The 15,593-nt window shown below is 34.0% G+C and overlaps 1 protein-coding gene across 3 annotated transcripts in view; it reads left to right on the top strand.

Annotated features, from left to right (window-relative positions):
* Nucleotides 1–14,484, top strand: part of ATF2 (activating transcription factor 2) — an 82,823-nt gene extending 68,339 nt beyond the window's left edge. For all 3 annotated transcript variants that reach the window (XM_045196260.3, XM_024561460.3, XM_024561458.4), the window contains exons 13-14: nucleotides 7,104–7,209; nucleotides 11,947–14,484. In XM_045196260.3, coding sequence (XP_045052195.1) covers nucleotides 7,104–7,209; nucleotides 11,947–12,173 — 333 coding nt within the window. In that variant the 3' untranslated portion in view covers nucleotides 12,174–14,484. The remainder of the gene's footprint in view (nucleotides 1–7,103; nucleotides 7,210–11,946) is intronic.
* The last annotated feature ends 1,109 nt before the right edge of the window (nucleotides 14,485–15,593 follow it).

Below are 15,593 nucleotides of genomic sequence, written 5' to 3'. Positions count from 1 at the left end.
TACAAAAGTACTTAGACTTTATAAAGTTGTGGTATAAAGTTCAAAGAATCTTAAAATTAAAAATATCACTGGTATTTTACCTTTCATGTTCATTTTCTGGTTTATATCACAATAAAGTTGCTTTAAGTAATGGTGTTCTTAAGTTCTTTTCTTTGAATTATAAATTTCATTTTGTTTTGTTTTGTTTTATTTAAAGTGAATATAGTGCTCAAGAAAGGTGCCAGATTGACAGCTTTGGAAACTGAAGGACTCTTATTATCCGCAGAACAGGTACAATATGGCCAGTGGCAATAGAAATCATTTTACACTGCCCTGCCAATGTGCCTCAGATACATTTCTTAGGAACCTCATGGGTATAAAGGTTTAAGGCTCCTTCCCATTCAGTCTTTGGTAAGGTTTCCAGTGGGGGAGCACCAAGTCTGTTTTCTTTCTCCCTTCTTTTCTTTTTCTTTTCTTTAAATGTTATGAATGTTCTCCAGTAAAATCTTCTAAACTACCAATCAATGAGCATCAACTAGAAAATTATGTTAATGAATTGTAGTTGTTATTGATCAGTCTTTGGAGTTAATTCATTTCCAGTTAAAAACATATCTTTCTATATAATTGATGATAACTGCTCTCTTCTTAAATCAATCTTTAAAGATGTCACTAATATAAATGTCTATTTAAATGCTTAGGAAAAGTTTTTAGCATCAAGGATAGCATTTAACCTGTAATATAAGTTTTATAACTTAAAAATTTTTCAAATGTGAGGCAGACATCTTTTAATACTGTGTTGTGATTTGAATATTGACATGTTAGTTTTAGAACAAATTGTCCTACAAAACATATTTTAACCATTTAGAAAAAATTTAAACATGATTGACATCACAGAGACTTCAAATGTATACTTATATTTTTTTAGAAAATACTATTTTTAGAACATATATTAATTTTTTAGAAAATATGAATATTTTTCCTCTTAAATTCAATGAAACAAATTATAGGTACCAATTTATTTACATACTATAAAAATGTATATTCTTTACCAGGCCTCTCTGTTATACTACTAACTTTTTGAAAACTATTTTAACTATTTTTTTAACTATTTTAACTAGAAAATTTTCAAAGAATATTCATTTTATATTAACAAAGTGATTTAAGTATGTATATTTTTTCTTTTCTGTTTTTAACTAATAAAATCATTCTTCCAAATGACTAAGGCTACTTAATAGCTGTAGGACATGAAACATTAGCCTCAGTTGTCTTACCTGCAGAGTAGAGATGGTAACTGCTAATCTCCTTCTCTGGATTGTTGCATAAATGACTTGAGTATTTTTAGATACATAAATTTTTAATTATAGTAAGATAAATTTATTAATATTTTCCTATGTAATTTGGCTTACTTGCCTTTTTAAGAAGTGAAAATGTTTGAAAATTATAAATGGTATATAAATATAAGGTCTCATTTACAGGGTACTGTTGGACTTTAGGTTGGGCCAGTTTTCTGCTTTGACCCAAGGTTTTGCAGTATTAACAATTTTTAATGAGATACTGCTTTTTCCTAAGTTATACTGCACAACTGGTCATCATTATTAATAGCGATGGTACTTTATTATTTGAAAAAACCTTGGAAAATTCAGGATTAAAAATAAATGTAATCTTTTTTATTAATTGCATTTTCCCACTATACAAACTGATTAAAACATGATTGTAAAATGTGTTACATTTTTATATTTCCTAAGTCAGGTAGACATTTCTTGGCAAAGTAAAGGCAAGATTTACTGATAGCATCTAGATACAAGTTAGCTACACGTCATTTCCAAAGCATGAAACTTTTAAATAGAAGTCAAACTCAAGAAATCACTAAGTTAACTAAAGTTATATTCAACTGTAGAGCTTAATACCTTAAATTACAAACAAACAAGTAAAATCAATATTTTTAATCATTAGAAACTGGTGGTGATGATGGCATTATAGTTAGATAAGAAAGTATTCTCAGTTTTAGAGGTGCATACCAAAATATGAACACAGGTGGAATATGTGTTCATATGTTGCCAAGGATTGTCTTTAAAATACCTATTCAAAAAAGAAAAAGAATATGGTCCATTTATATGTATGAACCTGAGAAAATGTCTGTAATTTATTGTTGTGGGCAAAAAGAAGGATGCTGGGAATAGTCTAAATCTCCATCAGTGGATGAATGGATAAATTGTTGTATATACATATATTAGTATATCATTTAGGCATAAAAAGGATTGAAAGCACGTGCTACAATGTGGATGAACCTCAAAACGTGCTTCAGTGAAAGAAGCTAGACACAAAGTCACATATTTTGTGCCTCCACTTACGTGGAATATCTAGAACAGATAAATCCATCGAGGCAAAATGCAAATAGGTTATTGCAGGACACTGGGGAGAGGAGAAAAGGGAGAAACTGATTAATGGGTAACAGGTGTTACTTTAGAGTGATAGAGGTATTTCATAAGTAGATTTGTAAATTACTTTGTAAATGTACAAAACACCACTGAATTACTATTAGAAAGGGGAACTAAGAAAACCATCCCATTCACAATTACTTCAAAAAGAATAAAACGCCTAGGAATAAATTGAACCAAGGAGGTAAAAGACCAGCATTTGGAAAATTTTAAGACACTGAAGAAAGTAATGGAATATATAAATAAGTGGAAGCACATACCATGTTCATACCTAGGAAAAATTAACAGCATTAAAATGTCCATACTACCCAAAGCAGTCTATCTATCCTGCGCAATTTGTATTAAGATACCAATGGCAAATTTCACAGAACTAGAACAAATACTCCAAAAATTCATATGGAACCACAAAAGACCTCGAATAGCAGTAGCAATACTAAGAAAGAAGAACAAAGTTGGAGTAATCACACTACCTGATACCAAAATTTGATGCAGATTTGTTGCTCTGCTCACTGAGTCATTTCGAATGTGACCACCACACAGTACACATGCTCACTCAACGGTGTCTCCCGCCCCCACTGACTAGTACAGTGAAGTCGTCATTGTTCACGCATGTGCATTCCAGTCCACTCTTCTTGGCTGCCAGCTTACATCAGTGTTGTGCAAACCATTCTTGTTATATTACAATGGTTGGACTTTTTCATATACAATAAAAAGTTTAATGAATGCTGAGGTGTGACCATATTTTTACCAAATATATATTAGGTTTTTTTAAATATTAATTATTCAACTTTATTGCCCCAGTCACAAAATTTAATTATATTTTAGCTTTCTGAAATCATCACTGAAAAGGCAATTTTATCAAATCGTATTAGAGATATTTAGGGTAATCTTGACCAAGAATTGGATGCTGTTAATCATAAGTTATATTTTTATGGTAATGTATGATTTTGTTGTCTTTTATTTGAAATGATTTTAACCTTTTTATGGCTTTGTCTTTCAGTTGTACTCATTTGGGGGATTAGTTTTCAGTTTACAATATCAGCATGCTTCTCTTATGAACAAAAAGCTGGCTCTTTACCAACCGTAACTCCTTAACCATTACTCTATGGATAAAACTTGGGGGTTTTGTTGTGGATTTTGGTTTTAAAACTTAAGTATTGCAAAATGTATGTGAAGTAGAAGTTCAAGAAGTTTATAGAAGCATTCTTGGATAGCTGGATATGTGAAAAGTTTTATTCATAGGTTAATGATATGGAAATGGTTTTGTTTGTTGGTCCATTGACTTTATAGGAACAGGATCAAATCTTTAGTATTTATCACTTGAAATAGAAAGGAATTGCAACAATTTAAGATGCTATCTAATGCCTGTTTTAGTTCCTGGGGCTGGGAACGGGGGGTAGTATTCTATTACATAAGTGTCTTCCTCCCCACCTCCCCAGAATTTTTAACTACATATTGAGGGGGGTTGGGCAGCTACTAGTGATGCCACCTGTACCTCATTCATTTTATTAAGATTCGGAGACCTAGTATTTCTTTTTCCTAGCCTTCACTAAAATTCTTTCTGAACCTTTACTCTCCTATCTATCAAAGTCATAGAATAACGAGAGAAGATACAGAAAAGTATGTTGTAACTGTGCTATGCAAATACTAGTTATTATTCATTTTATCATTAAGCATCTGTTGTGTGCAGGACATGTGATTTAGGCACAGGGAATATAATAGTGAAAAAGACATTGCCCTTGCACTTACAAAATTTGTGGTCTACCAGAGGACACAAACTTGAAACAAGTAATTATAGTATGAGAAGAGGGAAGGGTCATTCCTGTTTTGAAAAATATTTTCAAAATTGAACACTGTTATCTATATTTCTGTTGTAGAAAAAAAACTATTTTGTTCTCAAGTGTAAGGTTTTGTGTCAATGACAACCTTTGGAACTATTTGGTAGGAATCTTGATACTTGATCATTGATTTTTATGAAGACTAAACTTGAGAAAAATTACATCTTTAGCAATGAGAAATTCCCCAAAGAAGAAATCATCTAACATTATTTTTTTAAGTTTTGGGGTAGTGGCTGAACTAGTAAGTCAGTGATCATAAATTTGTGGATTACCTGGTCATCATCTGTGGCCAGATATCAGTAAGAAGTTTTGATTGATTGATTGATTGATTGGTTGGCTACCCTAACATGATTTCATCAGTCCGATCTGCTGTAGATAAACTGTAAAATATATACTTATTTGTTTATTAATATGAAATCAATTCTTGAGTACCTAAAAATAGAGTGGAGCAATGGTAAGACAATGCCAAAATAATGTACATTTTATTTTTTTATCAGAATAATTTTATTAGCATCTGCTTTATCTTACCAAGTATATTTTACTTTGATTAGAAAAAATCGAAATTGCTCACATTTGAATGGGACTTTGACATTTTCACGTTTTCATGTCTGTTATTTTACTTCACCTCTTTTGGGTTTTTTTTTACCCCTGGACATAGAATTTCCATGGTCCTCTATAATGTAACTGTGCACTTAGCCTGTGCCAGGCTGTGCTGTGATGCTCTGGGATACAAAGAACAAGATAACCCTTCCCTGGAGAAAGGCCCAGTCTGACATAGGTGACAAACTGGTAAAGTTTGTCCATTACAGTCCATTGTGATAAGGACTATGTTAATGCACACACACACACACACACACACACACGGCTGTGGGAGCAAAGAAACGGACATCTAACTTCTTTTCCTACACAAGCTTACTCTGTGTTGAGTTGACTGTTACAGATGAGTGGAAAAATTAGCAAGGCAAAAAGGAAAGATTTTCTAGGTAGAGACAACAGTATGCGTTTAGGTAGCCATATAAAATTTCTATTTTTTATAGGTAAAAATGATTAAGTATTATTCACTAGGTTCAAACTAATGTGAAGGATGGCCACAGGTGCCAGAGTATAAAAGATTGTGTATACTTGATTATATATCCAGCCCTATTTTATATTAACACAAATTAATGAGAGAAACTTGCAGACATGATTCTCAAAATCAAGTTGACAAAGCAGACAGGGAGAAACTTTCTTGGAAGTTATATGTTGGATTCTTCATAACATGGTTTCTCATCAATAGTGTCATTAACAAAGTGCTATTATTAGCGATATTGACACTAATGACTGCAATATTCCATAAAAATGAGTTTTCTAAAATAAGTTTATTTATAAAGCAAAACTTTTAAGTTTTCCCTTTAGTACTTTGATTGCTGTGAACCCATTCTTGTCTCAAATACAATATTCTAAACAACTTAACCTTTTTATTAATGGTTCATATTTATTATAAGCATCAATTTTTGATGTATGCTTTAAAATAGTGTGCAGTTCATTATTATTGGGGTATGAGGAACTATTTGACCCAATAGACTTGCCTTTAGATTGGTTAACTTTTATTCTTTTGATTTTTATATTTGTCATTTATCACATCAGGAGGCCTAATGAGTCAAATCTGCTCAATTATTTCACATTAAGAGACTGAGGGGTGGAAAATGAAGTGCCTGCGCTTTTATGTACACTCATTTGCTGTGTTTCTTTATTTAATTTTGGGTTCATGGATGAAATCTGCATAGTTAAGGTTAATGTAAGTCCAAATAAGTAGAGGTATTTGTAAATTAAAATTTTTATGTTATCAATTTATTTAATTCATATTATTTCTAACTCTTGAGTATTGGTAGTAATCACTGATCTATATGTCTTTAATATTTGGGGGTGACTGAATGAAATTAACTGGACTCTCTCAATTTGGAACTTGTACAGCAGGGGTGTCAAACTCATTTTCCCTGAGGACCACTTCAGCCTTGCAGTTGCCTTCAAAGGGCCGAGTGTAATTTTAGGACTGTATAAATGTAACTACCTCTTAACTGTTAAGCGAGAGCTCTGCACTGCTGCCAGGTAGAAACAGGGTGGAGGGCCCGGTTCAGCCCACGAGCCTTGTGTTTGCCATCTGTGTTTTGCAGAGAATATTCTAGATTAATGCATACAAAACAAAAGCTGGTGTGTTCATTCCATAATAAGGAATAGGAAAAATTACCATTAATTTATGAGACTTAAATTTAGATGTGAACAAATTGCCAAATAAAAGGCAACTAAGCCATGTAGATATTACAGCCACTTCCATTGGTTTCGTGTCCAGCACGGTGCCTTGCGGCGCATTTTAGTCACCCATGATTCATTGATATTGTGGTCTCCCATGTGGAGCTTTTTCAACTTTCCCGAGGACTGGAAACTTGAGTTTTCAGGATAAATTTTTCATTTTCAAGTGAAGAGAGTGACTAAAAATTTATCCTGACTCCTTCGATGTTTGTAATTTTTTATGTAATCAAAAGAACATCTAACGTATATGTAATAAAAATACCTTATACTCAATACATGTAGTTTATATAAGTAGTCCCAAGGCAAATGGTAATGTGAAAAGTTTGAAATATGCTATCCAGTTGTGGTGTTAAATTTTTATAAATGTTGCAGTTTTTATTCAAATGCTAAAATATAAAAACTGATGTGTATTGATTAAACATTTAAGCAGCATATTTTGTTTATTCCTTGATATTCTGTTAAAGATACCCAGTTTCACTTTCTTAATCTTCACTTGTTTTAAACAGTAAGAAATGTTTACTCTGATGTTGGTAAGGTACATAACTTGTCTCTTCTCCAGAGTGAAGTCACCCTGCTGAGAAATGAAGTGGCACAGCTGAAACAGCTTCTCCTGGCTCATAAAGATTGCCCTGTAACCGCCATGCAGAAGAAATCTGGCTATCATAGTGAGTAATGGTCCATTACCTGTAGCCTCGGGTTGCATCAGTGAAATACTGCCACAGTGAACCACGCTACCATCAAAAAGACTGAAATGCTCATATTTAATATTAAATATCAGTTCCACGAGATTATGGAGTCAGGGTATACTTCTTAGAATTTAGAGTTTTTGAATTTTCCTATTTCTAGTTTTTTCCTAGGGATTGCTATAAATCAACAAAATGGGTTAGTTAATAATTTAAAATATATTGCAAGTACTGATGATTATTTTGTTTATCTTCCTTGGAATGCTTTTTCTTAGATTGACAGGGTGAAATGTTTCCAGCCTTTGTTCAGGAATGATTGTTTTAAATCAACTGTTTTCACTTAATATATAGTATTTGTTTACAGTAGCAGATCCTATTGTTCTTTCTTAGATAATCAGCATTGTGCAGTTATCTTATTGTTGTGAACCTTTATATTGAATCTTACTAGTTAGTCATAAAAATGCTAAAATAGAACAGTATTTAAATTATCTGCTTATCAGTTTCCTCTTAAATGGTTTCCCTAAAAATGAGATTGTTCTGTTTTCAGCAATTCAGAGGTTAATTGCGGTTTTTCCTTGGTAATGTCCTTCTTTGTGATAATATGCACAATGTTGAAACCAGCTGTTACTCTTGAGTAAATGGCCAATTTTGTCCATTGTACACATATTTGTAACAAATAACAGAGCTGGGAATGCATTAGGCAACATTCATAATATATAACCCACAGCTTTCGTTTTTATGATTTAGTGATATTTCAGGATATTTGTAAATGTGAAGATTGTTTCAGCCATATGTATCCACTTCATTTTAATTTGCCAGTGTCAGTAATTCAAAGAGAAAGAAACATTTTGTATTGGAGGCAAGCAGTTTCCTCAGGTGCTCGCGATAAAACTTAATGGCCACCATCTTTACTTGTAGTCATTGTAAGCAGTTTCATCAGAATGGGCTATATTTTTTAATTTAAAAGTTTTAGTAGATTTAGCAACTCTATTGCCATATGTATTTAGAACATTGATTTTTGTCACTTTTGAGCAAATAAATCTCAGTCCTTTGATATCTAAGCATTTTGACAGGATGGTGAAACACATTGTGGAGTAAATGGGACCCATGTAGAAATACGTTTGGAATTTGTATTAACAATGATTGCTGCAGGGATGAGGCCATTATGGCTCCCATCTGACTTAACAACATAATTTCCTACAGAAGCTACTGAGTTCAGCATTATGCATACATGATTTTCTTCACAAGAGAGTTCCTTGAATTTTGATAGTTCAAAATGTAATGTACAATTGATTCTATAAAATTAGAAAGAAAATTAACTCATATTGCATGCAGTTCAAAATTATCTGCAATTTTTAAATCTTAGGTAATTTGTTGGATAATGCCAACAGTTTTCTCTGTATTCTCTAGGCAGTATTATGTTCAACAAATGTAGGCCAATTTTTCATTTTAAGAAATAATTTATAAAGGAATTTTTAAGTGTATAGATGCATGGATTTATTTCCTATACCTTTAAATAAACTAAAAATCTAGATTAATAAGTTTTAGTGAATATACAGGGTCTGGCAGAAGTAATACCTGCTGGAGTGTGGGTGGTAGGATAATAATGTGGGTATAATAATTTATACTTTTAATTTGAACATTTCACCTAAAACGTCATATGGTGTGCTTGAGTGGGATAGTGATGTGGTACAGAATTACATGCTTATGATTTTGTAATAAAAGATTTTGTAGTAAAGGAGCGTTATTTGTGCTGGACCCTATGTATTATACTAGGTTGTGAGAATGCAAGACATTTTTCATTTTGGAAACTTTACCTACCTCTTTTCCTGTCTGGTCATCTAGATAATCAGATTAAGTGAAGTATAGTTATAGCGTGAAATTAGTTCTCTTCAGCTCTTGGGAGATAATAGGATTTTGTAGAAATTTTAAAGTAATTTCTATTTTTGAATTTGTAGTCTTTGGAGAAAATCTGACTTCTCTGTTGTTTGATACCAAAGATAAATACAGAGATTGACTAAGTGAATATTTAAATCTTTTAGAATATATGGCAAAATTTACAAATACCTAATGCTATTCATCGTGTTGCACGATGCTAATGGTGAGCTTCAGTGCTAGTTAATTCTTTCAAAACATTTGATAAACTAAGGTTCAGTAGAAACCAAGGAATATTACAAAATTTTGTGGGTAAAGATAATAATTAAAATCACACTGTCATAGGGTCGCAGTTTTAACACTGAAAGTTGTACATCCCAGGAAACTCAGCCGTGGGAAAACTGTGACAGTTGCCACTGTAACAAATAGTATAAACTGTGGGTAAAGATAAGATACATTCCGAACGTTTGGCCTTCATGAAGAAGAAAGCTCAAGAGTGATCCTATTGCCATTAATTCATTCTCTAGATTGCTGAACATAATTAAAATTGTATTATAGTTGTTTCCATAGTCATAGGTGGGAAGGATAATTTTGAGACATTATACAGGTGGAGCAAAAGTAAGTTTATAGGTATGAGTTCACAGAACACAGAGTTTATATTATTTATTATTAATTATTGTATCTCCATATGAACAACTGTAAACCCACTTTTGCCCCACCCTGTATTTTCAGTAGTGAAAATACAGGAGAGCAGGTGTAGAGAAGAACTTCAGACAGCGAATGGTCAAACGGCTGGTTTCTTTAACTTGCGTAGGCTGCAAATGGCTCCTGGCGTGCTGTCAGACCTTTCTGTCTTCCTAGTGCTTGTGATCGGACTGGTAATTTTCCTTCTTCCTTCTAGAAGCAGTCGTAGATGCAGATGTATCACGTTATAGTCATTTTATGTATGAAATTTATAATTACAGAACTTATAACTGAGTACCTGTTCTTTGTACATACAGCCTACAGATTTGCTTAACCTAATTCTGAAAGACTGGAGATAATCACTGTCCCTCAGAATTTACTGTTTAATTTTGAGTCATTGTCTTCACTTTATATCTGCATTTCCTTGTTACACTCATAACAGATCAGCCTCTTTATTTTGGAAGGTGGGGCATCTGTAGAACTTAACCTTGAGGGAAAGGCCAGTTTTTGTCCTGTTGAAGAATAGTGGTAAAGTAAAAAAGAGGGCTTTTTAGTAGTCTCTAGTGTTTTCTCTGAACACATAACTATTATGTTGGCTATATACTAAATTGTGTTTTATAACATTTATTGTAATTTTAAAAGAATTACTGATTGTGATTTTTTAAATTACATCCTAAGTCCAAATTTTTATACAAGGGTGGGTGTTGTTTTGCATTCATAGCAGATTATGGAGAAGATAGGATTCTCTCTCACATATATTTTTAAAACTGCTTTTCAAAAATTCATGAATTGGGGAAAGTGTGTCAAAATTCTATAAGAATTACTATATTCTAGAAAACCCTCAAAATAAGGAATTTTGTTTGAACAAAAGTGCTTTGCAAGGTCCCCCCCTCCCATTGTCTATATTATGAATCGCAGGGTAAATCCTGCCTCGTAGGGTCCATAGTCTCTTAATAACTGACTTTCCGGAGGAGGACTTGCCATTAGTAAGCAGACTGGTATGCGCTCCCAGATTTGATGGAAAGCCTGCTAAATAAAAAGTATTTCAATGCCAAGTGAATAAGACAAGGTGCAAAAAAATATATCCAATGCGATACTGTTTTTAGAATGTTTAATAATAAACACGCTAAACAGTGTTGTTGGGGATACATATGTATTTGCTAAAACTTCACAGAAAAAAACGAGGAGTGGTTAAAGAATTATGAGAGTGGTGATTATCTTTGGTGAGGAGAGGAGCTTCCAGGAAACTTCAGGGGTCTTGGCAATGTTCTCTTTCTTAAGTTGGGGGCTGGGTTCACAGGTGTCCGTGTTATTGTGTCTCACAGCTTACATCCACTATGACTGTGTGTTGTGTGCATCAGACTTTTCAGTAAATGAAATTACTGGGCTCTGTTCTCAAAATAAGATATGGGAGATTTGGTATTCACGCCTACAGATGGGTAGATTTATTTTCATAAATAGAGTGCCCTTTCCTGAATTTCTTTTCAAGTGTAGTATCTAGAGTTTTTAATAGATTTTTATTTGAATCTCAATTAATGCATGCAACTATAAACAGCTGATGGCATTTGGATTCTAAATATTGCTCACTCTCATGTGTATACATCGTTAGACTCAGGTGTTGTAATCATCCATTGCTGCAGTAGGTGGAAAGTCAGCCGGAATAAATATACTTCTGGAAACTGCAGAGGGAATAATTTGAAGATATAATTTGTATGGAAGAGTTCATTTTGTTCATGCATGTGGAAATACTTTTTTTTATCTGTTAATAAGAATGGGATGTAGCCAAACAGATTGGTTTTGTTATATGTGTTGTTTGGTAAGTGTTGCTTATAGCTATAGGAGTGTCTCCCAGATTCCTCCCACAGCTTCTTTAACACTCACTGTTTAGCAGATACTTCTTCAGCTTTATTTCTGAGGCACTGGGCACCCAGATGTTTTCACGTGCGTGGTTGTGCCTCCGTTCAACCTGTTGAAGGTAAAATCGCCCACTTCATGACTTACAGCCACCTTTCAGTTACTCAGTTCCCATCATACTGACTTGTCTAAATAACTGATTTTATAAAATACTTTGTAACTTTTTACTCTGTTGATTGACTCGGCCTACTCATACCTTCTTACACTGTTTTAAGAAACTGAGTGATTTTTCTTTTTTCTACTCAGCTGCAGATAAGGATGATAGTTCAGAAGACTTGTCGGTGCCAAGTAGTCCACATACTGAAGCTATACAGCATAGTTCCGTCAGCACATCCAATGGAGTCAGCTCCACCTCCAAGGCAGAAGCCGTGGCCACGTCAGTCCTCACCCAGATGGCGGACCAGAGTGCAGAGCCTGCCCTCTCACAGATTGTTATGGCTCCTTCCTCCCAGGCACAGCCCTCAGGAAGTTGATTAGAAACCTGCAGTGCAGCAGCTTTAGATACTTACTAGTGACTTCAAAGGGAAATCAAGGAAAGACCAGTTTCCATTTATGCGAAATCTGTGGTTGTAAATTTTTTTTTACTTGAAATTGAATTTGGCTCTAAAGTCGGTGTAGCAGCAGTTGATGATCAGACTGAACATAAGTTTTTAGTCTCTGGAAAAAGACTGATTTTGATTTTTTTTATAAATATTGTTAGATTTATTAATTTTTCTGTGCTCAGTGTATAAATTGTATTATAATTCATCGTGGTTTATTTCATTTTTAATTTGGTGGTGTTTTAAAAAAATGGGGGTGTTACTGAATTTCTCTTCCCACTTCCATTTCTTTTGACCACCTCTTAACCCTCAACTGTGATGGTAATATTGTTATATCATTTATACCAAAGTTCTGCTTAAATCCCTGTTGACTTTGTAATGGTAACAAAGTCATAAAGCACTAGCAAGAGAAAGAAATTTGCTTTTAACCTTTTTGCCTTTTATTTTGCACATTATGCAAAAGGAAGAACATTAGAGAACACTTTGAGTGAAAACACGGTGGAAGACATACAGGGCTTTTACGTACACTCAAACGCTCAGATCAAGGCCGTTAATAGTGCATTTTTCTTTTTAAAGATTTTAAGTAGACATGAATTTTGGAATCCTTATCATTTCGAAAATGACTATTTTTCAGGTCTTAAATTCAGTATTTTAAACCGTATGTTTTGAGGCTAATATGAAATTATGTAATGTACAATACAGGGTTATCAGATATCTAATAATTTTTTTTGAAATTAGATTTTTGGTTTTTTTGCAGATTTCAGGTTACAAACTGAGAAGTTTATGCATAATCAAGTATGGTATGGTTGCCAGAAAAGCCTAAAAATTACTACTTAGAAAATTTAAGACTGTTTACCCCCATTGTCTTGTACTTGCAAGCTAACTTGTACTTATCCTCGTGAAAGCACTGTCATCTTTTAGTAGCAAATTTTGATAATGTTTCTTGTGGGAAAAAAATCAGTATCTTTAGAACAATGTAATTATAATGTGGGAAGCGCAAGAGTGAGAGAGAGAGAGAGTGTGTGTGTGTGTGTGTGTGTGTGTGTGTGTCTTTCAATAGTTTATGCCAGCAATCTTTGCTTGAATGTTTAACGATGCCTTCAGTGTGATGCTGGCCAATAGGTGATTGCAATTTAAAACGTCATTACTGTGCAGGCTTGGATAACTAACATTCCATGATGTAGTTTGTTTCTGATGAGATGATTGTAGGTACACTCTTCTCATTATCCAGTCATCGGTGGGATACTGAGTTTTCTAATGTGCCATTATCTATTTTTATTCTGCAGTTACGTTCAAAATACAGTACAATATTTTAAAATAGACTAAATTGTTAAAAATTTAAAAGTAGTAGATGTGTGTAAGAAAACTTTGTAAAATAGTTACGAGTCTTACCCAGTAGCAACTTCTGGCATTCAAGCAGGATTCCATTATGTAAATATCTGTAATGCATTTATAATAAGTTGTGTGGTTTGTTCTGCATCCATACTACACTGTTTGCGAAAGTCTCAGTGCCATCTCCTAATGAGACTGACATTTAAAAATCTATATGGAATATCCTTAATAATTCAAGGGAATATCCCACCTGCCTAAGTTCCAGACTGGGAAACATTCAAATTATACAAATGACATTTCAGGACTTTTAAGTTATGAAGATAATAAGAATTTTATTGTTTGGCTTATTAAAACTGAACATTTTTAGTTGATAATTCTAAATTTTTTAATTTTCAACTGATTTTATAATGTTAATTTCAAATCATGATTTGTCATAGTTATGCTAAGGAGTTGATCTCAAAGGCACAAAATATGAATTCTGCAAGAAGGCTATTTTTTATTGTAGTTTGAATGGGTTAGGAAAGGCCTCCTCAATTTTTCTCTCTCCTGAGTCCAGTTCAGTGCATTTTCCTTCATTTTTATTATTTATGCAAGTTAAAGTTCTTTGATAACAGGAATTCTTGCAACTGTAAAATAAAGCTACATAGATGTAAGAAGTCATGTAAATGGTTAATGAGCTTACCAACGTTAGCAAAACTTTCATTGTAAATCAGTCTGTACTCAGCGAATAAAAATCATTAGTTGTATAAACACAAATTTCATTTTGACTTTCAGGATGTCACACTACTTCTGTACTTAGCATTTTGAGTCTTTACATTTGCAATGTTATACAAACTGTACTATTTTCTTTTATGTGCAGTTTGCATGAGTAAACCATCAGAGAATAAATTCTATCTTTAAATTATGTTCATAATTTGCTTGTTCTTACCTATGTTTCATAAAATAGCATCACTTGATACTCTGTTTCTGTGATAAAATATATTCCTTTCCAAAGACCTTTCGACTGCAGGGCACTCAGCGTTTCTCCTCTAGCTCGGCGTTCACTTTAAGCTGCATTCCTGTACAGCGATCTCGGGTGTCCCAGCTGAAACATTCCTTCAGTTCAGCCACACACAGACCCGCCAGCCTTTGGTGTCTTTTGGTGCCTGCCTAACAAAACATCTTAAATGTAACATGTCCAACACTGAACTCTTAATCTTTCCCAGCCCTACCCTCAAATGTAATCCTCCCACAATCTTTCATAAGTCAACTGATGACAACTCCATTCTTCCAGGTGCTTACGCCAGACCAACCTTCTCGTTCCTCATTGCTCTCCCATAGCCCACACTCACCCATCAGGACACACAGTTTGCTTTACCTTCAAAATAAACCAAAATTCAACCACATCTCAGCAGTTACACTGCTATCACCCTGATCTGTGCCATCATTTCTCACCCAGGTTACTGTGTCCACCTCATACAGCCCCTCAGCACAGCAGCTAGAGGGAAGCTTTCCAAACATATGGCAGGTTCAGCTTTCTGAAGTCCTGGAGTGGCTCCTCATTGCCGTCTGAGCTGGATTCCTTACGATGGCCTATAAAGCCTAGATGATGTTCCCTGTCCCCGTCCCCTTAACATCTCCAACTTTACCTCCTACCCATTGTTGTATGCACGGAATGAGTGCTACCAGGTGTCAGTCGTCATTCTAGGCATTTGGAATACACCAGTTGCCAGGACACAAATCCCTGCCTCTGAAGCTTACATTCTGTGTGGCGGGGGAGGGGGTGTATGTTGGGAAACACAATTAGCACAGCAAGTACATTGTGTATTAGAAGGGGTAAGTGCTAAGTGAAGAAAAAGACACTGGTTTTGCTGGAGAGTATGTAGAGTGGTGTTTCAGTCTTTAGATTGAATCAGCCTGAAGAGAGAACCACATGGCTATTTTTTTATTTTGAAGTATATATTCTAACACATGCTTAATCTAGGTTATGTAGTATTAGATAAAAGATTTCACAAAGGCAAGGTGATGTATTCTGCTAAAAAA

This window comes from Desmodus rotundus, chromosome 2 (assembly GCF_022682495.2).
Source record: "Desmodus rotundus isolate HL8 chromosome 2, HLdesRot8A.1, whole genome shotgun sequence".
Classification (NCBI taxonomy): Eukaryota; Metazoa; Chordata; class Mammalia; order Chiroptera; family Phyllostomidae; genus Desmodus; species Desmodus rotundus.
This window is presented reverse-complemented; position numbering and strand designations above follow the sequence as displayed.